General features: G+C 52.6%; 8 protein-coding genes across 8 annotated transcripts; 4 read left to right on the forward strand and 4 right to left on the reverse strand.

Moving 5' to 3' along the window:
- Positions 1–72: 72 nt before the first annotated feature.
- Positions 73–1,572, forward strand: A1O5_12287 (uncharacterized protein; the record flags this gene model as incomplete). Its single annotated transcript, XM_007752856.1, has 2 exons — positions 73–1,279; positions 1,460–1,572. 2 exons carry the CDS (start codon positions 73–75, stop codon positions 1,570–1,572), a joined length of 1,320 nt encoding a protein of 439 aa, XP_007751046.1.
- A 1,311-nt stretch (positions 1,573–2,883) lies between these two features.
- Positions 2,884–3,903, reverse strand: A1O5_12288 (uncharacterized protein; the record flags this gene model as incomplete). The annotated part of the gene is made up of 2 exons (XM_007752857.1): positions 2,884–3,279; positions 3,337–3,903. The coding sequence occupies 2 exons, from the start codon at positions 3,901–3,903 to the stop codon at positions 2,884–2,886; spliced, it is 963 nt and encodes a 320-aa protein (XP_007751047.1).
- Positions 3,904–4,315: 412 nt separating this feature from the next.
- Positions 4,316–4,903, forward strand: A1O5_12289 (uncharacterized protein; the record flags this gene model as incomplete). The annotated part of the gene is made up of 1 exon (XM_007752858.1): positions 4,316–4,903. The coding sequence occupies one exon, from the start codon at positions 4,316–4,318 to the stop codon at positions 4,901–4,903; it is 588 nt and encodes a 195-aa protein (XP_007751048.1).
- Positions 4,904–5,656: 753 nt separating this feature from the next.
- Positions 5,657–6,490, reverse strand: A1O5_12290 (uncharacterized protein; the record flags this gene model as incomplete). The annotated part of the gene is made up of 1 exon (XM_007752859.1): positions 5,657–6,490. The coding sequence occupies one exon, from the start codon at positions 6,488–6,490 to the stop codon at positions 5,657–5,659; it is 834 nt and encodes a 277-aa protein (XP_007751049.1).
- A 597-nt stretch (positions 6,491–7,087) lies between these two features.
- On the forward strand, positions 7,088–8,023 carry A1O5_12291 (uncharacterized protein; the record flags this gene model as incomplete). The annotated part of the gene is made up of 1 exon (XM_007752860.1): positions 7,088–8,023. One exon carries the CDS (start codon positions 7,088–7,090, stop codon positions 8,021–8,023), a length of 936 nt encoding a protein of 311 aa, XP_007751050.1.
- A 291-nt stretch (positions 8,024–8,314) lies between these two features.
- Positions 8,315–9,062, reverse strand: A1O5_12292 (ER membrane protein SH3; the record flags this gene model as incomplete). The annotated part of the gene is made up of 2 exons (XM_007752861.1): positions 8,315–8,958; positions 9,023–9,062. The coding sequence occupies 2 exons, from the start codon at positions 9,060–9,062 to the stop codon at positions 8,315–8,317; spliced, it is 684 nt and encodes a 227-aa protein (XP_007751051.1).
- Positions 9,063–9,829: 767 nt separating this feature from the next.
- Positions 9,830–12,648, forward strand: A1O5_12293 (uncharacterized protein; the record flags this gene model as incomplete). Its single annotated transcript, XM_007752862.1, has 7 exons — positions 9,830–10,151; positions 10,697–10,951; positions 11,078–11,360; positions 11,407–11,562; positions 11,619–11,717; positions 11,818–11,974; positions 12,034–12,648. The coding sequence occupies 7 exons, from the start codon at positions 9,830–9,832 to the stop codon at positions 12,646–12,648; spliced, it is 1,887 nt and encodes a 628-aa protein (XP_007751052.1).
- A 3,860-nt stretch (positions 12,649–16,508) lies between these two features.
- On the reverse strand, positions 16,509–17,330 carry A1O5_12294 (uncharacterized protein; the record flags this gene model as incomplete). Its single annotated transcript, XM_007752863.1, has 1 exon — positions 16,509–17,330. One exon carries the CDS (start codon positions 17,328–17,330, stop codon positions 16,509–16,511), a length of 822 nt encoding a protein of 273 aa, XP_007751053.1.
- Positions 17,331–25,115: the final 7,785 nt, after the last annotated feature.

Raw genomic sequence — 25,115 nt, forward strand, 5'->3', positions numbered from 1 at the left:
AATTTTCCTGTGGCTTTACAAGGCAGACAGAGCTGCACAGAGTAGAGTACGGAGGTATTCACGACCGCGACAATGGCGGAGGTGACGACGAAGAAAAGAGGTCGTCCTGCGAAGAAACAGAGTCCAGAGGGCGAGGTGAATTTGCATCAGAATAATACAGACGTGGGTGATATTGGTCCGCTCCCAAAAACACCATCCAAGGCACCTTTGGCTTCTTCGACGACGACAACGACAACGACAGCGGCAACTCCCATTGAGGAGGTGACTGAAGTGTGCACGGGAGAGAAGACAAAAGCTTCGGCGTCGGCCAAGAGGAAAAACCCCGTGGTCAAGAAAACGCCAGATTCGGCGACTCCCTCTGGAGTGAAGACGCGCAAACCTCAAACCAGGCCAAAGTCCCTCGCCAGCCCACACGAACTCTCTGCGCCAGTGCCAGAAGGAAGGAAAAAGGCGAAAGCTGCGTCTAAGAAAGCAGGCGCCTCATCCGAAGAAAGCAGGACTCGACTGGCACAGGAAAGGCAGCCGACAACAGCGACGACAACGACAACGACATCGAAATCGACATCGACATCGACATCGACATCGACAATAACTGCTGACCTGGTATATCCACGACAATCCATGTCCAGGATCCTCGACCACACCAAAGCGTTCTCGAAACAATCGGAGCAGCTGCAGCTGGATCTCTTACAGCTCGTGGGCCAGAAAGAAGCTGCTTATACTCAGGGGTTGTCCGACGTGGACACAGTTCCTATTCCGGCGGATGAATCTTCCTCGATGGCTCCTTTGATACGAGGGACGGCGAGCACGGCAGCCAGCGCAGCACCGAGTTTGAATGCTAATCCCACCTTGACAAGTGATCCAGCACATGCATTTTCAACACAGACCGTTGTTTCTCTCAGCCAACAACAGCAACAGCAACATCCACATTCCCATCCACATCCGCCGTCCTCGTTGCTGTCGTCTCCCATCGGCCCTGCTCAAAACCCCCAGCACCAGTTCCGCCCGTATTCGTCCACAAAGGCACTCCCTATGTCCACCACAATCGCCCTAGCCGCCCGTCAGCACAACGCCACAGGCCAGTCATCTGGCTCAAGGCCTTCATTGCCACCACGGCCGACCATCCCTCCAGAGGTGCCTCGTGGACCGAAATTGTCTGAACTGCCGCTCGAGCAACTGAAGAAGGACCCTAGGTACCGGAAGGCATCGACGCGGTATACCACTTTTGTCGTGGCACTGCCCTTTGCCATTGTGACGAGCTATTTCCTGTGGGAGAGGTGTAAGTTGCAGCATCCCTACTTTCTATCTTCGTGCCGCGAGTTCCATAGCTGTTGTCCTGATTCCCTATAGTCTGGCCCTGTCTTTTTTCTCTTTCCATCTACTCTCCAAACTTTTAGTGCCAGCATTTGATGGAGGTGAATTGCTAACGCACACCATCAATCTTGGCGGTGGTTGACAGATCGCGAGCACCAGGCGTACTTGAAAGTTCGGGATGCCAGAGCCAAGGGCCAGGGCCCGGGAACAGAAGGCCCAGCCTCGACGCCAGCGCCAGGACAGCACGATCGGGAATGAGCAAGGCTTCTAAGGTCGACAGGCAGACGATACAGCACGGCCCTCTCGACGGGGGGAATGTACCCTCGCGCGTGCTAGAGAGCAAGGCATGCGTCTATGGTACAAGAACGGAGGAAGGGACATACGCCCCGAGGGCTAGATTTATCATGTCCTACCCCCTGGCAGCCTTTACATCTGCATCTACATCGACATTGGCATAGGCATGGGCATGGGCATGATAACATTTGCATTCCCAAGTCCAAGAAGCCGCACTCAGCACAGCTCGTTCCATGTCTGTGGTGCAGTGCCCCACGAACAAGACGAGAGCAGAGATTAGGCGACTGCTGGAAGGAACAAAGGGCCTTTGATCAACTTTCTGTGTGTGGCTCCATCGCTCTCTGCCCACCGCGCTTGGGACTGCCAAGGGAATGGAAGGTTAAGCAGGGTTAATGTGAGATGACTTGTTCATAGTTGGGATGGGGAAAAGGAATACGAATGAAAATGTCTCTGCTCAAGAGTCGCTCGTCGCTCGTCGCTCGTCGCTTGTTCCCAACGTCAACGATTGCAGTCAACGAGGGGCAATGCAATGCAACGCATGAGTCTATTCCGCCCATTCACTACGCCATGTCGAAGTTAAGCCACGTTAATATACGCCATGCCACCGCTCTCGATGCTCCTACAAACATGTACATACAGTACAAGCCACGATGGGCCTCCTCCGGCTCCGGCCCTAGCTCTAGCTACTTGTGACTCTAGCAAGTCCCGAGCGCTCAATCAATCAATCAATCAAGCAAGCAAGCAATCAAGTAATCAAGCAACCAATCCACGTCTCAGAGGTATATACATCCTCATACCGACACTTGTATACGCACTCGTATGTATATGGTGTTGTGTCGGATCATACTTTATGCCGGAAGGGGGAACTAGGAGCTGAAGTGTAACTTTTCCCCCTTGTCCCTGATAAACTAAAAGGAAAAGAGAGAGAGAGAGAGAGAGAGAAGAAAGGAGCGCTTGGGGGGGGTTACTTCCTGCCTTTCGGGCGAGTATCTTTCGTCTCTCCTCTTCCCTCTCTGGTAGTCTACTGTAGAGGTTTTATTTCCTTGTCTTCATTGCATTGCCATCCATCTATCCATGCATTCCCTACTGGTGCCAATGCGTGCTTCCGTTTCATTTCATGTCATCTTGCGTCTTGTCCTGTTTCTTTGGCGCTCGGTATCTAGTTCGATAGGCACACCTCCCACTCCCTATTCCACTCGCTCTGCCACATTGACAATCGACATTCTCGGACCGCTGGCTGAGAAAGAGAGCCCCAGTTCTCTCCCTGGTGACCCGTTACAGCTTGCTCTCGAACGAACATGCGCCCTCCCATGCGTCGCCGGCCTCGAGCTTCGTCCACGAACTAACGCACCCTGGCTCAATGCAGAGATATCTCTTCCACCCGTCCTTGGGTTCAAAGTCGCCCATGCCCTTGATCTTGTCCTCCCACCCGTTCCACACCGTTACGTCGGGCAATGCGTCCCGGGTGACCACGAAGGTGTCCTTTCCATCTTCGGTCACGGTCAAAGGCACGAGGGTGTTGTCTTTGGGGTCTGTGGGAGGAGTGTAGACGCGGTCTGTCTCGCCCGTGAACGAGAGCGACGAAGAGTCTTCAGTAAAGGTCTGGGCGGAGCGGACTTTGTCCACGTATGGTGAGGATTGTAGACCTCGGACGGCGGTCTTGTGGATGTCCTTGGCCACAGTTAGTAACGAATGCTCTTTCTTAATACTTCGACTTCGCCACCTTACCTTGACAGCCAGATATGTGTGGAACAAACACTGAAACTCAAACGACTGCTCTCCCTTGTTCTGCACATGCATTTGGCACTCCAATTTCCCCTTGCCCAGAGTCACGCTGTACACCAATCCAAACTCGTAAGGCCACTTCTTCCGTACACTCTCGTCAAGCATCGAGGAACTCAATCCAAAATCCAATTTGACACTGTCGTCCGCCTTGCGTCCCAGAGATTCACTGCTGCTCTTGCCCAGAAACTCCCAGTAGTTGTTCCTCGCAAACCCATGTTGAGGCAGCTGACCAGTTGCGTGGGATTTCGGAGGAGGCCCGAATACAGGAAAGACGAGTGGGATGCCGCCGCGGATGGGTTTGGAGCCGTCCAGGGCTGCGGCAGAGGAAAGGAAGAGTTGTTCCGTGCCATTGGACGTCTTCCAGGATGTGACGGTGGCTCCATACAGGTAGACTGTCACCGAGTCTCCGCTGGGGAGCCGTGCCGTGAGCACATTGTCTGAGAGGTCAACGACGGGTTGGGCCATCAGGGGAGAGACTGGGATGGAGGAGGGTTTGTGTTTGCGTTCCATTTCTGAAGAGGCGGTGGGGGAGGGGCAGTGTTTAATGAAGAGGGCGTGTGAGGGCGAAGAGTCGTGGAGATCCTATTTGCTCAGGCTGAGGAACAAAGGTCTGTTATGTCAGCCGTCTCTGGCTGAGAGGATGCAGAAGAGGGTTTGTGCAAAGGGGAAAACGCATCAAAGACTTGTGACTTGGTCTGTTCCATGCATTGAGCGAGACACGAAAAGATGCCCTTGACGTGACTTTCGATTGGTTGGTTGCTTGGTCGCCGCCCTGGCGAGCTATGACGCATTCAGCCTCATCAGCCTTGCTCAGCCTTGCCATGAAGGTGGAGACTTCTCCGTTCACTCATTGTCTCAATGCTGTAATTCTCCCGATTCTTTGACCACATCCAACAGATTACACTGCTTTTTCTCTCTATCGATGGGCTCGTCAGCTTCCAAGGTCGCCGCCAGAGCTGGAGGAGGTGCAGCTCGCCGCAAATATCCTTCGACGCCCTCCATCGTCAACTCCGCACCCTCACCCACCCATGCAGCAACAGAACCCACGCCTGCAGCGGAAGTCCGCCCCAGTCCAACCGCCGCTCCTCCCGCAGGCGAGAAGTCAGAACATGTAGAGCTCGATGCACGAGATCCGCAATTTGGCTCGGCATTGCGCCGGGTGGGGGCAGCCAGACCTGTGACAGAGAGAAGACCCGACGAAGACACATTCCCGACCTCGAGCCAGCCAATGCATTCCGGTCAGAATATCTTCCCCTCTGACGCGAACAATCCGGCCATGATGCTCGTCCAGGCCAGGAAAAGAATCGCCGCTCAATGGGAATCGGAGATGGAAAACCAAGGTCGACCCGGCTTTGCGGGCAGGACACTGGTGAGCGCAAAGGATATCAAAGAGGCTTTGACGTTGAGAGATGAAGTGGGCAAGACTCGGCAAGAGGTAGAGAAGCAGTTGAGACTGAAACCGGGAGCCCTTGACCAATTGGTGCCAAAAGGTGTTGTGGCAAACGTTTGAAAATGAACATTATCGACAATGGAATCGTGGCAGGCCAGCGGATGGAAAGAAAACTCGAGAGCCGCAATCTTTGGCACTGGGATTCGCAAACCGCCACTCACCCCAAACAGAGGCGCCGCGAATACAGAGCTTCCATTTAGGCTGGGCTTGATCGGGGTCCTGAAGACGCCGTCCATAATGCTCACCTCGTCCAGAAAAGGACACAACCCGGACCTGCTGAACCAGCGTATGCCTCTCTAGAGACACATTTACATGGATCTGCATTGGCCGCCAATCGCATCCAGGACGTGGACCTAAGGAATGAGGCGGGAAGGGATTATCGTCCTGGGGGGGGGGGGGGGGAACACACCCAGGAGATCCGCGACGATGAAGCCGTCTCTGAATGTTCCAGCACTTATTAAAAACCCTACGGCACGTGAGTTTGACAACAGGAGATGCAAACTTCAGCGGATCAAAGGGTTGAAGAATCTTGTAAGTAATAAAGTTTAATGGGGACATTCTGTACCTGGAGTTAATTGCTGGAAGGACAGATTGTGTAAAAGGCTCGTTCCTTGTATGGGTATATATGTATATATATGTATCACCTCATAGGATGCAACAAATTGATCTCACTGCATACCTCCGAATCCCATCCTTTTGTTCGTTGCTTCGCTGAATTTTCACCAGGTCAAAAATCCTTCAGAGCATTCCGTCTTTTCTCTCGCTGAGGGCATTTTCAAGCACTCCTCGGAGCCTTGCATTGGTTCTGTGCACTCACAACTTCCCGCCCATGGCCCTCTTTCCGATCCCCAGCTTTGCCTGTCCCCGAACGAGATCCTCAATCTCAATCTCACTCGTACACAGGATGCACGTATCCTCCAACGCCGGGACGCGGTACTTCATGTTCACGGCCTGGTAGTCTTCCGAGGCCAACATGTCGGCGAAATGCATGATCGAGGGATAGCTTGCAAGGGCGAATTCGTCCCACTTGCCGCCCGACTGTCCTGGCGGGTTCTGGTGCGTGATGTTGCCGACCAGCTTGGCGTTGCCGCCGCGGCGGGAGCCTATGGACTCGGCAAAGGCCGCACCATACGTCAGGTACGACGGCTTCATGCCCGGCTTGAAGGCCAGCAGGTTGAGCATGGACAGGGGCGACTGGCCCGCGTTGGTGCGCGAGAACTGTTGGATCCACGACTGCAGGTCCGCGCTGAGCTCGAGGGTCTGCGATGTGGCCCCCAGTCGTGGTTTGTCCAAAGAGCCTGTCAACGGTGGAACATCCGACGCGGACGGATGCAGGAGCTTGTCGTTTCTCGACGGGAAGTCGTTCGTCAAACGGCTGGGGATTCCGGTCGAGCAGCTCCACTGACAAGCTATCTTCTCCTTCAGAGACGAAGGAAGGGGATCAGTTCCGAGCACGATGAGCAAGATGTCCCACGGCTTCAGTGGGCGAAGCAATGCTCCGGCGTCGATCTTTGTGGGCGTGATGATCCAGCGGACCACCTTCGAGATCACCAGTGGCGTGAGGGGGGAGGATTTGACGGAGCCGAGGAAATCAACCAAGGAAGTTGAAGGGGTGAGAGAGACGAGGTGGATCGTTGCGAGTGGCATCTTCGTGAATTTGCGAAGACGGAGAGGTTCTCTGTATGTGTTCTTCCTGAGGGAGTGCCAAGACCCGATTGAGGACAGGCCCAGGGAATTGACGGTCACAGCAGCAGCAGGAGGGGTCAGCGACGGAGAGGGAGCAGGAGCAGAGAGTCGTTCTGCGCGAATTGTCCAGGTGAGAGACTTACTTATGTAGTCCGTATCTTGAGCTCGATTACTTGATCATTAGGAGGTGACGAAGAAAGAGAGCCTCGGCCCACGGTCGAAGAGAGAGAGAACAGGTATCCGTTCTGTCCGTTCTGTCCGTTCTGTCCGTATACAAGTGGGGCTTGAGGCTGCACCATCGAATCTGATCGAGGATTTTTATTTTCTCTCCGCAACTCTCAACTCTCAACTCTCAACCTGGACCGACGAACGAGCCGCTGTCGCTGAACAAGGCAGACTCCTCTGTATACCCATCAGACCAATTCTCTTGCGTCGAATATGAGCTGAAAACTCGTCCTCAATCTCCTCGTCGTCACCAAACCTCACTTGCTTTCAAAACTCGACGGAGTATATTTCACTTATTCGTCCATTGCATCCTAATCAATCTCAATCCCGATGATGGCTTCTTCAGCAGGTCTCACACCTCTACCCACCTCCGTGCAGCATTCCACCACCCGCCTTACCCACTCTCAGGCGCACTCCTTCCTCTCCGCATTCCTCGACCGTGCAGAAAATGACGCCGCATATAGACCGGACAGCACACTTACGGAGCGTGGACCCCAAGCACTGTCGAGTGGATCCACGCCCAATTTGACGCTCAGTCATTTAAAGAGGATCCTAAGCGGGATGGAAGGCAAACGTATCGGTGGAAGCCTCGAACTAGGGAAGGAAACGGGGGGGAAAAGCGACAATACTGCGGACGAAGATTTCGAAGGTTCCGGAGAGTCAGACGAGAATCAGAAGCCGTGGAAGAGGGGGAGTCAGAAACGCCCCTTGAACGAAGACGATGCCGGGGACAATTACCAACAAGCCCCCAAATCCAAGAAACAGAAACGAAGAATCGTCTACTCTCTTGATGCCGAACCCATTGACGACCCAACTGACGGCGCTGTCCTTGGAGCCGAGACCCCAGATCAAGATCAAGCAGAGGACGGCTGGCAAGATGCTGAAACCTACGCCCTCGCCCAGACCCAGTTGGACGATGGCGACGCAGCCAGAGCCGAACACAAGGGTGGATTCCACGGAGACGAAAACGATGAACAAGAATTGGAAGCACCAGAACCGACAGAGGTTGATAATGCGGTCGAGAATACGGGGCATACACCGGGAAAGAAGCGGAAGCAGCTCGGCGGCGATGAAGGTGTACATGGAGACGGGGCAGCGCAGAAAGCGGAGAGAAAGAGAGCGAAGGACCTGGATCCGCCCGAGAGAACAGCGGGCAAGAGCAACCAGGAGTTGAGTAAAGAGGAGAGAAAGAAAATGAAAAAGATGCGACGGAAGGACGAGCAGAGGGAGAGACAGCGGCAGAGGGAGGAGAGGAACAAGGCTCGGTAGAAGCAGGAGATTGATGAGATATCACTTGGGTCTGGCTGGGAGGGCGAGTGGGCGAATAGGTCCAAGGGACAACCGATTCTGCCCGGGATGGCGAAAGCCGACGATAATGGCATTCGATCACATTGTGGCTATCGCTTTTGAGCCCACTTCTGAAAGTCCTTGTACTGACTCTCAGAAATATCCAAGTACTTGCAGAGAAAGTCGCAAGAGCAACAGCAACAGCAACAGCAACAGCAACAGCACGACATCGGCCCTCACACACTCCAAGCATCTCATTCAACGTGTTCCCTTTCACTTGGTCTTCTTTCCCTCCCTCCCGCTACTCTGCCTTTTCACGGTCGGACTCGAAGCTTCCTGTTCCTTCCTCTCTCGTTCCGCCTTTTCCTTCGCCTCAAACTCTCTCAGGGCATTTTCATCCGTCCGGTCCGCGTACCACTGGCCGACCTGCAACACCAACACGCCCACAAGCACGAGCGCCAGAATGGTGTTGCTGGCCGCCAACACCTTGAGATTGTCCTCCCTTCCAAGCACGCTGTCCCCCGTATTAACGTCATAGCCACGCGAATTGACATCATCAAGTTCATCCTGCGTCAATGTTTCCATGCCCAGCCCGTATGTACCGTCGTTGACAATCCTCAGTCCCTTGACAATATTCGCAATATACACAATCACCGCAACCATGTACAGCACCAAACTGCCACCGTCGAAGAGCACATTCGACTCGCTGGGCTTGTACAGTTTAATAACAAGCCCTAGGATGCCGACGCCAAGCATCATATGTAGAATCCGCACAATCAGGTTGGGCGCATTGTGGAGTAGTTTTAGATGTGATTCGATGGCGTCAAAGTGAGAGGGAGGTGTGGGCAGCGAGGACCACAGGAGCGGGTAGTCATAGGGAAAGAGGGAGAAGAGGATGCCCAAGAAAAAGGACACGGCTGGATCACGGTTATGTCAGTGCTCTCCTGTAGACTTGTGCAGGGAAGATTCGGACGCTCTTACGGCAAATGATGAGGAAGGTTGCGAATGAAACGGAAGGCATGTTGAGTCGAAATTGTGGTCGCAAACTCGAATCACTCCAACAATAAATGAAGTTGAGACAAAAGTGAGCCTGAATATAGTTCGCAATTGAAACAGTCCAGCTACCGCTAATGTAGACACCCTGTCGCGGACGTGTGAGAGGATACTATGTTCGTAGCTGAGTCTTGTCGATTCGCGCCGGACCGGAAGATGCGTATCAACGGGCAGGGACAGAGAAGTCTCTGAAGAAAAGCAAATAATATGAACAGGCCCGCCTCTCAGAGGGGCGAAAGAGCTTCGAATTTATGTGCAGAGATAATCAAACGGAGAGCTGCGGCGGATTAGGAAGCGAGCGCACATGTGGCACAGGAAATGCTCGTCGACCAAATTTGGCGCAGGATGATGTTGCATTTGCTGCCGGCGCTGCGGCCTCACTAGGTCTCGACGAACAGCGCCCAGCGATAACGATAAGGCTGCCAAGCCGGATGATATGTTTATCCGAATCCGAGTACGGAGTAGAGCACGAGAGCACGAGAGCACGCATACACCAACGTCCTGTGGACAGCTCGACAGCTAGGCAGACGGCGACAATGATCTGCTGCATGCGTGTTGTTAGCCTTGTATATGCCTTGGCTTCTTCCACGGTGATGAGCCATGATCGTGACTCGAACTGGAGATACCGATGAGCTAAGCCCCAAGGCTTGCCCTGGTGCCCATCTTCGCTTCCCAAACCAATTGGAAGACTCCACGCAGCGAGGTCTAAGGCTATGCAATGGACGGTCGACGACCATGGAACCTGTGGGATTCGCTGCGTCCCTACTGGCATTGACATCCACGCTGATCCAGGTCTCCAGGGTCATCAGAGAACTGAGAAGGAATCATGGCGAATGTCCAGCACCTCTGGCACACTTGGCATCTGCCGTGTCGGAGCTCGAACGCCTCGTTGCTTATGTGAAGGATCTCGACGAGGCGCGCCTCAAGGACCAGGGAGGCCTTGATAGGACTCTTTTCGAAGACTCTAAGGTTTTATTGCAGAAATGCATGCAGGATCTATCGGAAATCCAGCAAAAAATTGACGCAGCTTTGCCCTTGTGCGGCAAATGGTATTCAGGTGAAACTGAGAAAAGCTTTAAAAAGAATGAACCATCGTCGTGAAATCAATGATTGGTGGAACCAAGTTCTACACTATAACCAGCTTTTCTTCGCCATCTTGACGAGAATCGGGACGTACGGCTTCATAACATACAACACAGTTGATACTGTCTGACGTATGTAATAGGAATGAAAATCGTCTCAACTCGAATAGGCGTATTGGATCACTGGAACACGCCACAATGTTACAGTTTGGTCAAGTTCCCTCCCAGCTGAACGACGTCCAATCATCCACAGCAACATTGGCATCAATGTACATAGATCTCCAATCTCAAAAAGCGATTGCGGATCGTATGGCAGTAAATCGAGAAGAAGAAGGCCAAAAGATCCAGGCCATCCAGCAACTTGTATCACAACAAGTTCTCGATTCCGTCCAACACCGGTAAGCCGCTCTCTCGGCATTTTCAGGCATTCACTCGAAGCTCGACGATATACGAGGAAACGTCGCACAAACATCACACATGTCGCGACAAGACCAAAATATATTGGCTGATATTCTGACAGGCATCAAGGAACTTCAACTTGACATGGATGCTCTCAAAGGGAACCCCTCGAAGATCCAGGACACCGAATTTGATACTACAGTGCAGCAAGCCTCGGCTTCAATACTTCAGATGAACGATGCCTTTGCAGTCAGCTTCCGGCAGCTCGTCCAACTGACCGAACAATCTATAACCAAGATATCGTCAACCGCACTGCAGACTGTCATCAAAGATCTAGTGCAGATCTTTGATTACATGAAAATGCTGATACAGAGAGGTATCTCTCTTCCTGGGATGCGCTGCAGAGGTTGCAACTTGCTAATGCTGATGGTCAGTACATCATATGCCTTACGTCTCTGACATATTCATGGCCTGAGCAGAGTCGCTCATGCGCGTCATAAAGGACCAAGTGATAATTCGGTGAACAGGTATTTTGAGGGCAAACTCCAACCGCTCAACATCAGTACATTTCCCACGGGAATCGTGCTTTCACATCGAACAGCTGTAAGGACAAGATTTGCAACGTTGGAGACATCCGTTGGCCGTCTCGATTTACTTCTCAAACTGTCACAATCACATAAGGCTGGACATGTCACCTCTGAGAATGCCTTGGAATCCAAATTTCTTGCCGAGGTGTCGCTTTTGCCAGGAGCGAATCTTCCCCAGAAGACTCAGATCATATTCCAGTGCGAGCAACTATATTGTCTCGGTCGAAGCGTTTAAAACCGACAGGGCTATCCTTCAAAGCAATCAGGACGAGCGATTCACGAGTGTTTTGCGTGGCAAACCGCAGCCCCGCCCCCCGGCCGGAAAGAAATGGCGAGACTCTTTGCAGATAGAGAAGCCTCAAGCACAGACTGCGATGAATATGGCCGGTCCCTACTTGGTGTAAGTATGAGCTAAATTACTGTAACATAACTCTAACATTGCAAATGTGCTATGAGGGGCTACAATGCGGCGATGGTCAAATACCTAGTCAATTGCGGTGCAGATGTTGCCGCATTCAAACCGGTAGTTTTTGCCCAAGCACCAGTGCTTTCTTCGTAAGTTGAAACCAGATCTTCGAAATCCGCTTTGTTCGTCTCTCGCCACGGTCTATATTCTCTTCGGAATTGAGTTCAAGAATTAACATCTCGATTGAAGTCCAGTAGCTATACAGATGTCGTTGTCTGCAGGTAGTCATCACAATCGACTCGCCTCTGAAAGTGCGACGGCTATAGCTCAGGCAGGGGCCAACTTTTCTGTCGCAAATGCAAGGGGGGTTACTTTCGCAACGCTCGTCCTTGCGCACTCGTCGATGGTGAGTAAGTGAAAATCTTACCGCATGTTAGGCGAACATGGCATGCTCACTCAAGATAGCAAACTCTCCGAGCGATATTTGACAATGCTGAGCCGTTTGTGACCCCCCAAACTCGATCATGGACTCACCATGGACACCTCTGCAGATCTGCCTTGCTTATGGCGTGGGCGTTCACTTTTTTGACATCAAGGGGAGCTGATCCGTGCGTCACTGACGAAGACGGAGGAACCCCCCTGCATATGATTTTGAGCTCAGGGAAGTGCAAATACTGGGATTTGGTATACGGCAGTCTTGTCACCAACAGACAACATGGAGAATTAAAAGACATCCTAATGCTCTTGGTTCCTGCGGGTGCATATGTCTTTGCGGTGGATCATTCCGGAGAGAGCGTTTCAGGCATTGCAGTGAAGCATGGCTACAGCGTAGAGTGGAAGGAAACTCTCGAGGAGTGCCGGTACGACGTTCTGAACGTACTCAATCATGTCCATGGGCAGGACGATGCCCCTACCAAGGAGGTGCAGCGCTCTTCACTCAAGTTCGCCGAGTATCTCGAGGTGAGAAAGTCAACGCTCCTCAATCTTGAAGTCGGGGATGATGAGAGGCCTGCATTTGTCTACCCAAGATATTATGAAACGACTGTGCCAGAATATCTACGTGGTCAGGAGGTTGGCTGACGGACAGTGAGACGAAAGAAGATGAGGAAACCCGCAGCAACTGTGATGCCGAGAGCTTCGACACCGCACTAGAACTGCCAATACAGGGCACTTGATTGAACAGAGCATTAGCAAGAGGCAAAGATCCTTGCATCTCACCCAGTGGTGATTGCTCTCGCGGTCAAGGTCGAACCTCTACTAGTTCAAGAAGCACTACCAGTTCTTCTCGATTCGGCTCTTGAACCACAAATCGCCCGCGGTCTTTGCAGAAGACTCTACCCGGCATCGCCCTGTCGCAAGCTAATCGAGGCGGAAGATGTCATTCCGCGAGGGCAGTTTTGGGCGGAGACGTGACATGACTTGATGGCACAGGCTTGGGCACCGAGCGAGCGGCGAGAGCGCGACAAAGTTACTGCAAAGGTGGCCAGTGACACTAGCTAATGCATTGTTGCCGTCTTCAAAACAGGCTTTTCAAACAGGTGCAGCGGGCGAAGGTCAAAACCGGTGGCACACAGGTCCCGACAAAAAGGACATATCTTCTGGCGCATGAAGCGGCCACCCATCGAAAATGGGAAGCGGCGTCTTTGCATCTTTTGCACCAGTGGCATTTCCCGCCTCAATGAAGCGAAGAGTTGGGTCCATGCCTCATGAATGGGGGGGTCGTGCCCGCTTGCCTTCCACCACAGTGGCCCCGAAGCTAGCATTGCTTGCAATGCTGCTTGGGACCTCAGTCCGGCTGGACGGCCCAGCACGGCGCCCACCACCGTCGAAGAGCGGAGAAACTCACTCAAGTCGCGACTCGAGGAGGGAAAGGAGTTCATGCAGACTATCTCCCAGCAGTCACACCCTTCCCCGTCGACAATCAAATCACAGCGGGGGGAAGATGGAAATAGCGGGTGTGGCGAGCGAAGATCTCGGGCGACGGGTTCGTCGAGCCGAGTCACCACCAGGTCTTCTTCGATAGCCAGCGTGAACTCTGATCTGTCGGACACCCGAAGGGGTACAACACCATGCACACAGAGACACAGCGACACACCAGAGCCAGGCCCGAAGCGGTATGTGCGATATGCAAGTTGAACAAGAAACCCTTTGACGAACCGTTGGGAGGGTGGTGTAGCGTGTAAGCGCGCTTCAATCGGCTCTTGATATGGCCATTGTGGGTGGACGGGAAGTGGATGATGGGAGGCGAAGGATAAGCAACTTCAAGCCCCGTGTATGCAGAATATCGATAGTTTGGAGAATCTGGCAGGTGGCAGAACAGCAGGAAAGGCCCCTGGCCATAGATAGATCCATTGGATTGTGCTCGGTATGTAATATGCATGGAGATGTGCTTCGAGATGGGAACACCCAAACCCTAGCCTCACTCATAGCAACGCACCGCGTCCCTTTTCCTATGTATCGGTATGTCCCATCCGTCCCTCACTCTCACCCTCCCCTCGCTCCCCACCATTCATTCCCGTTGGCCGAGACAAAAACAGAAACGGGTCACATTTTCGGGCCGGGGAGCAATGTAGCTAATTATCTAACAATGTAGCTAGTTATCTTACTAGCTACTTGTGGCAGCGAGTAGTACATGATGCGTGATTAACAAAGGAAAAACAAGAGCCCCGGCACCACGTTTAACTACAGAGCCGGATGGGATGGGCGAGATGGGATGCCATGGACGGATTGGAAACTGATCTGACCTGTTCTAGCCAGTCATTAGCTGTGAGTAGTATGCACAGAGGGATATAAGCAGCATGGCAGAAACAGGGCACAGCCTGTCGATCTACCTCGTACCGTCCCTGTTGTTGCATTGATTGACGGATTGATTGATTGATTGATTGATGGACAGACATGGAACGGGGATCATCATCATCATCATTGTCCCCTCCTCGGCTCCAGGAGCGAGCAACAATCTCACTCACCGCGTCGCAGAATGCCTACCCAGTACCGGGTACCTAGTACCAACGGCACTTGTACGGTAGATAGATGAAGGTGCAACGAAGGGGCGAGAATTAAGCGCTGGGCCCCCTTTTCGGAAATGCCATTGCTGCCAACCCTCCACCATTTGCTGAACCTGCATCTTGCATGGAATCCACAGGACCTAAAAATAACGACAGATGCCCTCTCACGGCTCCACCAATCACGGCCATGCAACACAGACCGGTCTCAAACAGGGCCTGATCTCCACCTAAAACGACTGGCTGTGCGTGCCCGAGCAAGCGCCGGACCCACAAGAAACATGGGCGGGGCGGTACGCCTCTGTGGCCCAATCAGCAAATCTCCTATGACTAGCGCAGTTCCAGCGTTGCGGTACAGCGGGGCGTCCGGACTCCTCCCGTGTCTCACCATCCAATCGACGCCAGCTTCGAAGCACGCTAGAAGGTGCTTGGCGGTTTGGGGCCCAAGACCTGGTTGAAAATTGGTTTTGTTGATCCCAGACGGACAGTGCGTTGGCAATTTGGGAATCAGGCGAGCAGGCGACAGCGTCGTACTAAAAGGGGAGTGATGTCAGCTCCCGCTGCTTTTACCACCCCTCCCTCCTTTTTCTCGTTGTTGGCTGGCAGCGGAGGGCTCCTGGGGCCCCCGAAATTCAAAAATCAGATTCAGGAGTCTCGAAGATTCGACTGGCGATTCTCCCGGTGACCCCCCATTGCTTCGACTAATGTACCTTTTGCTGTGATATCTGCGGGCGAGGTACTCCCCCATCAACAGCCCCCTGCATTGGACCAAAACCCAAAGGTCGCAGGAGCATACTTACGGGAAAACTTCTCTTGATTCCCCCCTGAGCATCCTTGCACCTCCAGACCTTCAATCTGGACAGCACGAATGGGTGGTTCTCTTCTCGGTCAAATACGCCGTTGCCTCTGGATTGATCGTGGCAACTTCTTTCCAACAAAAGTACGGAGCACCCAAAGCCCTTTTTTTGCCAGTTGAACCCCCTCCATCACCGCCCCAACGGGCTGGACCACCCATTGAGGCACGCGGCTATCCTGCCAATGGCGATAGGGAACCGGTCCTTCTGGCTGACCGTGGGCATTTCATGGATGTTATACATAGTATATTCATACACAGCTTGACAGCTTTCTCCAGCTCCTTGAGCCTATCCTACGTAATCCCGTGTGCAGGCTCAGCGAATCGAATGTCTTCCATGGCCATACCGCCCAAGTGGATCGGTGATCGAGTAGGCAGTCGTGGCCCACTCATATTGCGAGAACCTGGTGATGACTGGCGGCTGAAGATCCTGATGCCACGTTTTTCTCTCGAGCCTATTCTGCGTCCTTGGCCTGCGAGGGTCGGTGGTGCAGGACGCGCACGGGTTGACAACAACTCGACTCCGTATTGTAAACTTTTTCAAGATACTTTCATTCATTGGCTGATTTGTGTCTTGCTTCCCCAGTGTGCGGGAGAGGACATGGCATGTTCCGATGCCGCTCAGAATCTGGCGCATCAGTAAGCCCTTTTGCCCGGCTCTGACCGCAGGATCCGGCTGCGGAGAGAGAAAGCGGGTGTATCACCAAAACCCTTTCAAGTGCTTTTCAGAGTATCCGCCCCATAGCCAACGTCCCGGAATCGAAGATTTTCGTAAAGTAAACCCAAAATAGCCCGCCATATCCCATTCACGCAATGCCTGAAGTGCCAAAAAAAAAAGGCCTACTTCCACGTTTCAGTTCAACTCCTTCAGTTCGGTTCGTTGGTTTGGTGTTTCTTAACGCCAAGCACCGTCGCAGAAACATGTAGTGTGGTATCACGTATAATAGAACTAGTAGCAATGTATGTCGTAAACCCCATGATATTCCATTTTCGGAGTGACTCACCAAGATGCAATAATCATCTGTGAAGTCTCTCCGGCAATCCCATTAAAGCGCCACCATATCAAGGCCATGTGGGTGGTCATTTCATCCGAAGGCAGGCGGGGAGGTCGAGACTGCCGGTGGGAGAGCGCTGGCCAATGCAGAAGGCGAAGTGGTGAGAGATGGCTGTGGCTCGATCAGCGTTGAAGGGAAATCAACTGTCTTGATGCCAATAATGTCTTTGGAGGTGGGAGGTGGGGGCATGTCTGTAATGTCGATTTTGCGTTTCTTGCCCTTCGGCGCAGGGTCGAGAGGCGGCGACCGTTTGTATGTCACTGTCCTCGACACCACAGATCGAACATTGACGGTCTTGGAACATGCGCTCCTCGGCGCGTCAAAATACCGTCGAGTTGCGCTCTCACAGTTCCAGTCCGCGGGCGAGAATGGAGAATAGATGCCGCCATTGCTCATGCCGCTCATGGCAGTCCGCGGAGAAGGTCCGGATGTGGATGGAGAAAACGCCGGAGAATGTGGTATCCGCAAGCGCTTCAGCGGAGTGGGAGTTTTGCGAGCGTATGGAGTGGGTGGAACGGAACTGCATGGAGACTTGCGGCTTTCGCTTCGGCCGGAAGATAGACTGGAAGACGTAGACGCCACCGATATCATGGAGTGTCTTGTGCATGTCGACTCATCCGACATTGACCTCTGAAGTGTGCTGCTTACTGGCGGACTGGCCAGGACCGGAGTCAAAGCCTTGAGGAACTCGGTGTAGGCGACCGGAGGTGTAATTGGCGTCTTGAGATTCGCATTTTCTTGCTTGATCACAGCAGAGACGCACGAAATCGGGGTTTCGACAATTTCGGAGGGGAAAGAGGCGGTCTTGGGGGTCTGGAGAGGAGGGAGAACTGGTCTGGCCACCGAGGGCATCTTGACGTCGACAACGAGAGAGTCGGTCCGGGAAGGCCTTGCTGGCTGATGGCGATATACAACGAGGGCAACTGACGGTCGAGAGCCTGACGGACACCAGCGAAGGGAGGAGAGGGTCGTGCCGTGAAGAAGGGAAGGGAGGGGGAGAGAGAGAGAGGTGGATGGAACAGGCAGGGCAGTGCAGGCAACGGGGAGGAAAGTGCAATCTATTTCTGGGAGACAGCAGCTTGCACAGCAGCGCCAACTCCTTCCTGCACTGGTACACAAATCTTGACCAGGATGAGACCAGCTCTGTCACCGGAGCGTGTGCCAGGTGCAGTAGTTCCTGTCGTCGGCTGGATGGCAGCAAGGGAGCTACGGCTGGAGGTCTTTCGTTGGCGCGTAACAAAAAGGTATCCGTGAGAGGGACTGGCGCGGCGGGGGGAAGAGGGTTGATTGCTTGCAATGAGAGTGGCTGACCTGAGGCGCCCGATGACAGTTTACGGTCGAGCCGACTCCAGGTGGGCCGCCGCAAATGATGAATGGTTGGATAGAGACCGACAGGTAGATGTAATACCGAGTTAGAGAGAGGGAGAGGAAAGAGATGGGAAGGCCGTCACTGAACGAGTGGACAGCGGGCAGCGGGCGGCGGGTGGGAAGTTCGATATGGACGGGCGTTAAAACAGCAAGGAAAAGGCCCTTGTTGGTCGTGTTTGCCCTGTTGCCGCCGGGCGGCAAAAAGTGGAGACTGGAGACGGGGGGCCGGTGGAGACGCCAGGCAAGACAGGCAAGAACGGGCAAAGAACTGGCGAAGAGAAGACAGCGAGGCGGAGCCTTGGTGCCTTGGTAGCGTTGGTTGGTGCTTGATTGGCCTCGAAGCGAGCCAGCTCTTCCAGCTCGTCCGTTTCTGTCTGGCTCGTTGGCTCTCTGGGGGCTCTCCCTACGCTGATTCGTCCCGGCTCCCTGTAGCTGTGACTCGCAAATAACGACTGCAGTCGCCCAGCTGAATATTGGATCTGGCTGCCTTGCTGTGCTCGTTCCTGCCCGTGACTTTGCTGGTCGGCGTTGCGGTCAGCTCGTAGGGCTGTGCCTTGATAGGACGAAGCTCACAGTCCGGTGAACAAGATGTCTTTTGGGGCTGTTTCTGCCGGATGCTCGCTGAGCAGCCCGGAAACGCCGCCTGGAGGCTGGGGAGTAGAATGCCAACAACCGAGCGAACAGAGATGGAAAGAGATGTGTTCAATGGCCTCCCCAAAGCTCTGGTACCAGGCGTCGAGTTTATCTATTGTCCGCTCAAGCCGCTGACCACCTGGCCGTCCCAGTTGCTTGATGTTGTTGCTGCCTCGCTGGGCGCTTTACGCTCTCGGTCGTTTATATGATTCGTTCCAGCTTTAAAGCACACAACAAGGCCGACTGGTCAGCTTTTGTAGCCTTGAGCGCGCGGCAGCTCACAAGGATGATCATGTCATTGACCTCGATCGGGCGCTATGGCATGTCCACTCACTGACTGGACAGGTCAATTTCTTCAATCCCATCCCCCCTCGACTCCTTGCTTCTCGAGCGCGCGCATTTCTGTCCAAGTCCAATGGCTTCAATCTCATCATTCCGCATTGAAGCAGGTTGCAGCTGTCTCAGATAGCCATGTGCGTCCTCCAATCAGCCTGTCAACTTGCTGAAGAAGGATTTCAGTTTCGCGAAGAAGCCGCTCCAGATCGGTGATGAAATTCAAGGAACGGAACAGATGACAATCTTGCTTCGCGTGGTGTGGCTGAAGGAAGATGTCATATTCCTTCACTAAGATAGGATGGAGGATTGGCTTTGCCCCGATACTTGCCACAAATACCCACTCAGCATCATGAATTCGTTACCCTGGTCCGGAAGGAAGCGGCATTGGGGGGGCAGCCAATCGCGACGCAAGTCTGCCAACCTGCTCGAGAAACACTTGCATGAACCGAAGCGCTTTAGGGTGTGGAGGGCTGAACGTATGACTTGCAGGAGCCAACATAAGGATAAGTGTGAAGACTCTTTCAGGTCCCATCGAGACATTTGATTGGCATTCTTTCCGAACCACGTTGCGAAAGTACACCACATTGCTCCAATGACTTTGCCTCAGCGAACCTTAAGGCTCCAGCCGGTACAAGGATCGAACAGTTCCTTGCTCCTTCCAACGTGGGACCCGGAACGTCTGTGCCGGTCACAACACCATGGCGCGGTTGAATCCCCAAAGGCTCGAGGGTTCCGCATCTCCATTGCCTGTTCAGAGGATCCCCATTTTGGCTCTCGGCTCTTGGATGGCCTAGACTTCTCGCATACTCTCAATATTTGTCATGGATGCCGAACGAAATCCTTCTATCTTTCCTCACTCCGTCATTCCTATATGCTTTTCGCGTTGTACTTTTGACTAGGATCACATGCTTCTCGAGCAAGGATTTTCTTGCCGCCCAAGCCCCTGAGATCCGGATGTTCTGGTATTCGTCCCAAGCATTGCGTTGGGCTTTCTTCATCTTGCTCACAGTTACAGATGGGCGGCATGGAGGTCGGCCAGCCGCCCTTAACAAGACTGGATGTTGTCTTTCCATGTGGACACGACATCACTAGGAAATTGTTGTCTACCTAGTGAGCAACATCCCTTTCAACCTTTCCATCTCCGCAACCGCCGCTGTCAAGTTACTGGCCATGCAGCAGGTCAACACACCTCTGCGGATTTACTGGCGTCAGTACGACAACTTGCTGAAAGGAATAATTTGACTTCCTAATCGGATGCTCTTTTGTGACTTGTACCGCAGAGTAAAGCTCGCTGGCGCTTAAATGTGACAAGGCTGGGCTTGCTTGCCTTGGAAAAGGGAGTATTCCACTTCATGCTTCTAGCGAAGTCAGGATGCGGACGACATCACGTCGAGCCTAGGTGCAAAGCTGATAAGACTCGAGCAGTAAACTTCGTTGGTTCCTCAGATCCCTTGTCGCCCGGAAATGACGCGGACTAGGGAGCGCCCATGGGAATGAGATATACCAGCTTTGACCACACCTTCTGTCAGCGATGTGGTATACTGCCAAGATCCTTTTTGAAGAGATCTAACGGGAAGACTCCGAATCACGATCCGTCAACTGCCTCGAATCAGCTCCCCCTCTCTACTTGTAGAAGAAGCAGACAAGTCAAAGGAAGTGGTCCTTGCCCTCCTGCCCAGCGTTTGGTCGACTTTAAAAAAAAAAAAAACCACCCAAAAACCTGTAATTTTGGTCAAAAAAAAAATCTCGAGTCGTAGTCGCTCGAGGAGCCAGGGCAACCAGATTATAGACTTGTGATTCAACCACAATGTCAGGCGTTCGTATGCCCATAAGTCGTAGGTCGACCAATGTAGCGCAACACTCCGTCGTGAGTGTTCCGCAAGCAATTGGTGGGCGAATTGACGCTCAGGCCGTGCTGGTGACCATGAACACTGGGAGGCAAATGCCCGAATATCAACAATCTCATCTGGGAAATAATGGCTAATGCCCTTTGGAAACTGAAATAGTGATGCGCAATGTTTCCACGGCTGAATATCTTGAAGACCTTCGTGTGGTGGCAGATGAACCTTTTTTTCATCATATTCCTCGATGGAGATGTCTATTCCTCATACTTTGTAATCAGTCTAGATGACACCCGAGAGTGTTTTGCCCGGAAGTTAGGGAAACCTCGATCACAAGCTACTAGCGACGACTTTTTTTTTTTTTTTTTTTTTGGATAACATTCTCGAATCGATGGGATCCACAGCATCTTTGTACATCGTCTGGGACCCTCGGCACTTTGTTGTCAATGTCAGAAATGGAATGGTGACAGTATGGCCAGGTTAGCTTTATGAGTGGAATCTACTCGGCAGATTCCATGCCCGACCCTGCCACAAGCTGTGATGATTCCGCGAATGTTTTCAGGCTAGAAGACACATCGACCACGGCATCAGAGCGACTTCGTCTTGAAAAGATTCATTTGATACGTACCTAGTTCAAGATGGACCGAGTCGACACTGAGACGAAGCCAGCCTCCCCCAAAGAAAACATAGATAGTCTCTACGGGGCAGTCTCCCCCTGCCACGGGTCTGTGGTCTCATCGTAAATAACTTTCCCTCGGTTTAAACCTACTGTCTGCGGGATGTAGAGGACAAAACTATAGATACTATATAAATACCCAATCTCCATAAAGTAAGTCTTTGAGGCTGGTATAACGCTTACATGACGTTTAATCAGAGCAACGAAATTCGAGCTCGTCGCTGTAGGGACTGTGAGATCGCTCCGTCCACAATCGGATAAGTGACAAAGGTTTGTCAAAAACTGTCGTCGTTGTGGAGAATCCGTCATCAACCCTTCTCATGGTGTATTCCATAGTGGCCGAGACGATCTCAATCATCTCTTCTCTCGTCTACGTTGTTGGACTGATTTGAGTGTATCCGACAATATCGCCACTTCATCAAGCACAGTTGTGTCCGAGACCTAATCAATGATCTTCTCTGCGAGCGTCGAACGGCGTGGATCTCCTAAAGGACGTAGATGAGGTAAAAACCACCTCTCCTAGAATCCAATCTGCGCTAGGAGGTCATGTATTGTCGTGGTCAGATCAAGAGCCGTTTGCTGTTTCGGTTCCAACTCTTCATCTGCTCGCGCTGCTCAAGGGAATAAGGACGCGCAGTGAGCTTGAGTTTGATGCAATTTTTGAGGATGGGAATTCCATTGTTATCCCGTCGATTTGAGTGCTGTGACAACATCTTGAAATATGAATCTCTGAGGTATGGCCTAGCATAGGCAAGAATGAGGACGGTGTCCAAAAGTTCACGGATCTGGGGAGGGCTCAGATTCAGAGCATGACTGGCGATTTTGAAGGAAGCTGAAGATTAAAATCTAGGTTGTATGTCGCAGATGTGGATGCACAGCGCGCCCGTCTCCCTGATCGCAGGCTCTGGACGAATAGATCTGGCAACTCTTCCCCTACAGTGAGACGTAGCAGCATTCGGGCCGTGGCTAGACAACATATGATACTACGACCGATTGGCTGAGGGTCACAATATTTGCCTAAACCTTCTTGGCAAATATTTACTTGTTACATTGTACATGTCAACGGTTCCAACCCTCGCCAGCCTCTCGTTACCAATCAATCCGAGACCATGGAATGCACCAGGGATGAGCATTCAGAAACCACGTCTGGCAAACCCAAAGGAAGTTACGGTTACGATCAGACAGCCCTTTCGAGCCATAACGGGGCTGACAGGCCATGGACTACGATGGGTTGGCTCTTCAACTGCTGGCATGCATAGGCGCGGCGGCCCATTCTTGCCTTCCTCTGTAATCTAGTCCACACAACCTCTTCACCCAATGATCCATCAAATCTGAGGATACACTCACGTGATCGTATACCTCTAGACGACGGCGACACATGACCTCCCCGCGCACGGGTTCCGAGTAGCTGCCTTAAGAAGGCTTGGCAACCCAGGCCCGTTATTGCGACCTTTCAAGAGGTGATCTCGAGAAGCCCATTCATATAAGTAGATTCACTCCTAGGTCGTCGATCCGTCCATCAGTGTTTGGCCCTTCCGGAGATGTATTCTTGGTGCTCGAGTGGTTAAAGCACAATAATAAGCACGTGAGAGCACGACATGTCACGGAAAACCCATTTCTCGCTGCGCTTAGGTCTTGGCAGCCTAGGTATTCGGTCCGATGGAGGGTTCACACCAGTGCTTGTGGACGACGACGCCTTCCATGGTCAAGGTTCGTCGCACCCACTGAGCATGTTAGCCTCAGGTCACCTGTGGGGAACTCGGAACGAGCCGCGCAGGTGTCCTCATCAGACATAATATATCTCACTCCTGTCTGCCGCGGCAGTCTCCGTGCCGGTGACGCGAGTGAAGCCGGCGAAGAGCCATTCGCCCACGGTGCAGATGGCATCGGCGGTCGGCACCTTCTTGTCGAGTCGAGGGTGGCTCGTTGCGATATAGAATCGGAGAAAGTCTTTCACAGTCACCAAGTCGGGCACCGGGCTACCTGGACCGAGAAAATGGTGGTGGGTTACATCCTCGTCCGGAGGGAGCCCTTCCAGCCTGTGATCTTAAGACACTTGTCGTTCCTAGGCGCCATCTGGAATGCGGATGTCAGAGCCAAACCTCCCATTTCTCAGAAGAGACATGTGTGGTCTATCTTACTGGACGTAGCGTTGGAGTCTTCGATCGTGATCTTTCTTTGTCTTGGAGACGTACTTCCCACCGCCGCGGATCTGGTCAACTTCTGTATGAGCCCCTTCCTGGTATCCGTTTACCTTTGCTCGGGCCCACAGATCGTCTGTGGTGACGGTCCGTCCGCCCATGACGGCCACGGATGGGAGGATCGAACGGTTCACAGGTGTAGAGGGACATCGGTCGATAGCGAGGCAGCGGCTGGAGAGGGCGGCCGCGCAGGCACAGTTTCAGAGAGAACTTCGCAGCCCACGCGCTAGAATCCGGACCCGGCTCCGTTTTGTACTGTAGAGGGGCGAGAGAGGCGCCTCGAGACGGATTTGACCAGATGGGCCGACGGCCATCGAGGCGAGTGGAAATTCTGGGACCAGAGTCCCAGAAGTGGTCCATGACGACCGACGCCAATTTTAGATCCTTATGTACCAAGGAGACGCAGGCACAGACGACGTAACTCAGGAGGGACGGCACCGTCGCGCCGAGAGTAAGTCAAGGGAGAGTGCGAGATGAGAGGAGAGTAAGAGGAGAGTGAGAGAAGGGTGAGAGGAGCATGAGATGAGAGTGAGGTGCTTATTAAAGCGGCGTGGTCGAGGTGAGCCGCGTGCGAGCTCCGAGTAGTTTTCCTAATGCTTTTTGCTGGCAGGGTCGGGAAAACCACACGCGATTCCCCCCTTTTGGAGGAATCATGGTTGATGTCCCTCTGTACCTTATAGATACTCCCCCTTGGCTGGCGTGAATCCAGTAATTGACTGGCCTGTGCCTCACTAGCCTTGGTTGCACTTGGCTAGAGCGGTAGGGAAGGGTGGCTACACTTGTGAGAGTAAGAGAGATGATTTTCTGCCCATTTAAGAAGAACATATGTTCTGGCTCTACATACTCGTTAACAAAGGCCAAGCTTCCTCTTTAGGACGCCCCTTCCCTACCCTCCTACCCTCCCTCCACATATGGCCATCTCTCTTGACTCTTGGGCTCTTCAGCAGGGTCATCTGGTCAATTGTTATAGGTAGAAAGTCAAGTCATTCCTTTAATTCAGAACTCCACTACAGCATTCTAGTCCAAACTGAACTAGGGTTAGCTTTCCTTGTACACTGTACTTGTTACAACATATACTATATAAACCTTATGTGCCTGGCCCTCTCAATACACGGTATGTCTCTAGGTAGGCCAGGGAAGACGCTTTCGTCGTCAACAAGAACAACAATAATTCTTTTTTTTTTTTTGGAAGGCCCTGGAATGACTGGGGCAATCAATCAGACCGATTCTCGTATCATTCAAATCAATTCCTACATTTTTACCGAAGGCTGAGACAATATACATTTAGAAGCCCTCGGGTAGCTCGTGCCTCTCACCAATCTCTCGCCTCTTTTTCATCTCCTTGACCTTTTCCGGAGACAAACCTTCCTCGCCGGTCGACGTGGCCTTGTTCAAAATCTCGGCAGATCGCGCATCTGAGTCAAAATTGGTCCCCATGGGGTTTTGGCGACTGGCTGTGTTTCGGTGGCGGCGTGAGGTTTCTTTTTTGGCTTCTTAGAAGATTACAAGGCGTTGATGATGTCTTTTCGAGAACAAACTAGGGATTGAGCACCGAGACGTTCGAACAAAGCGGTGAATATGC

The sequence above is a fragment of the Cladophialophora psammophila genome (assembly GCF_000585535.1).
Source record: "Cladophialophora psammophila CBS 110553 chromosome Unknown aczJe-supercont1.32, whole genome shotgun sequence".
Classification (NCBI taxonomy): Eukaryota; Fungi; Ascomycota; class Eurotiomycetes; order Chaetothyriales; family Herpotrichiellaceae; genus Cladophialophora; species Cladophialophora psammophila.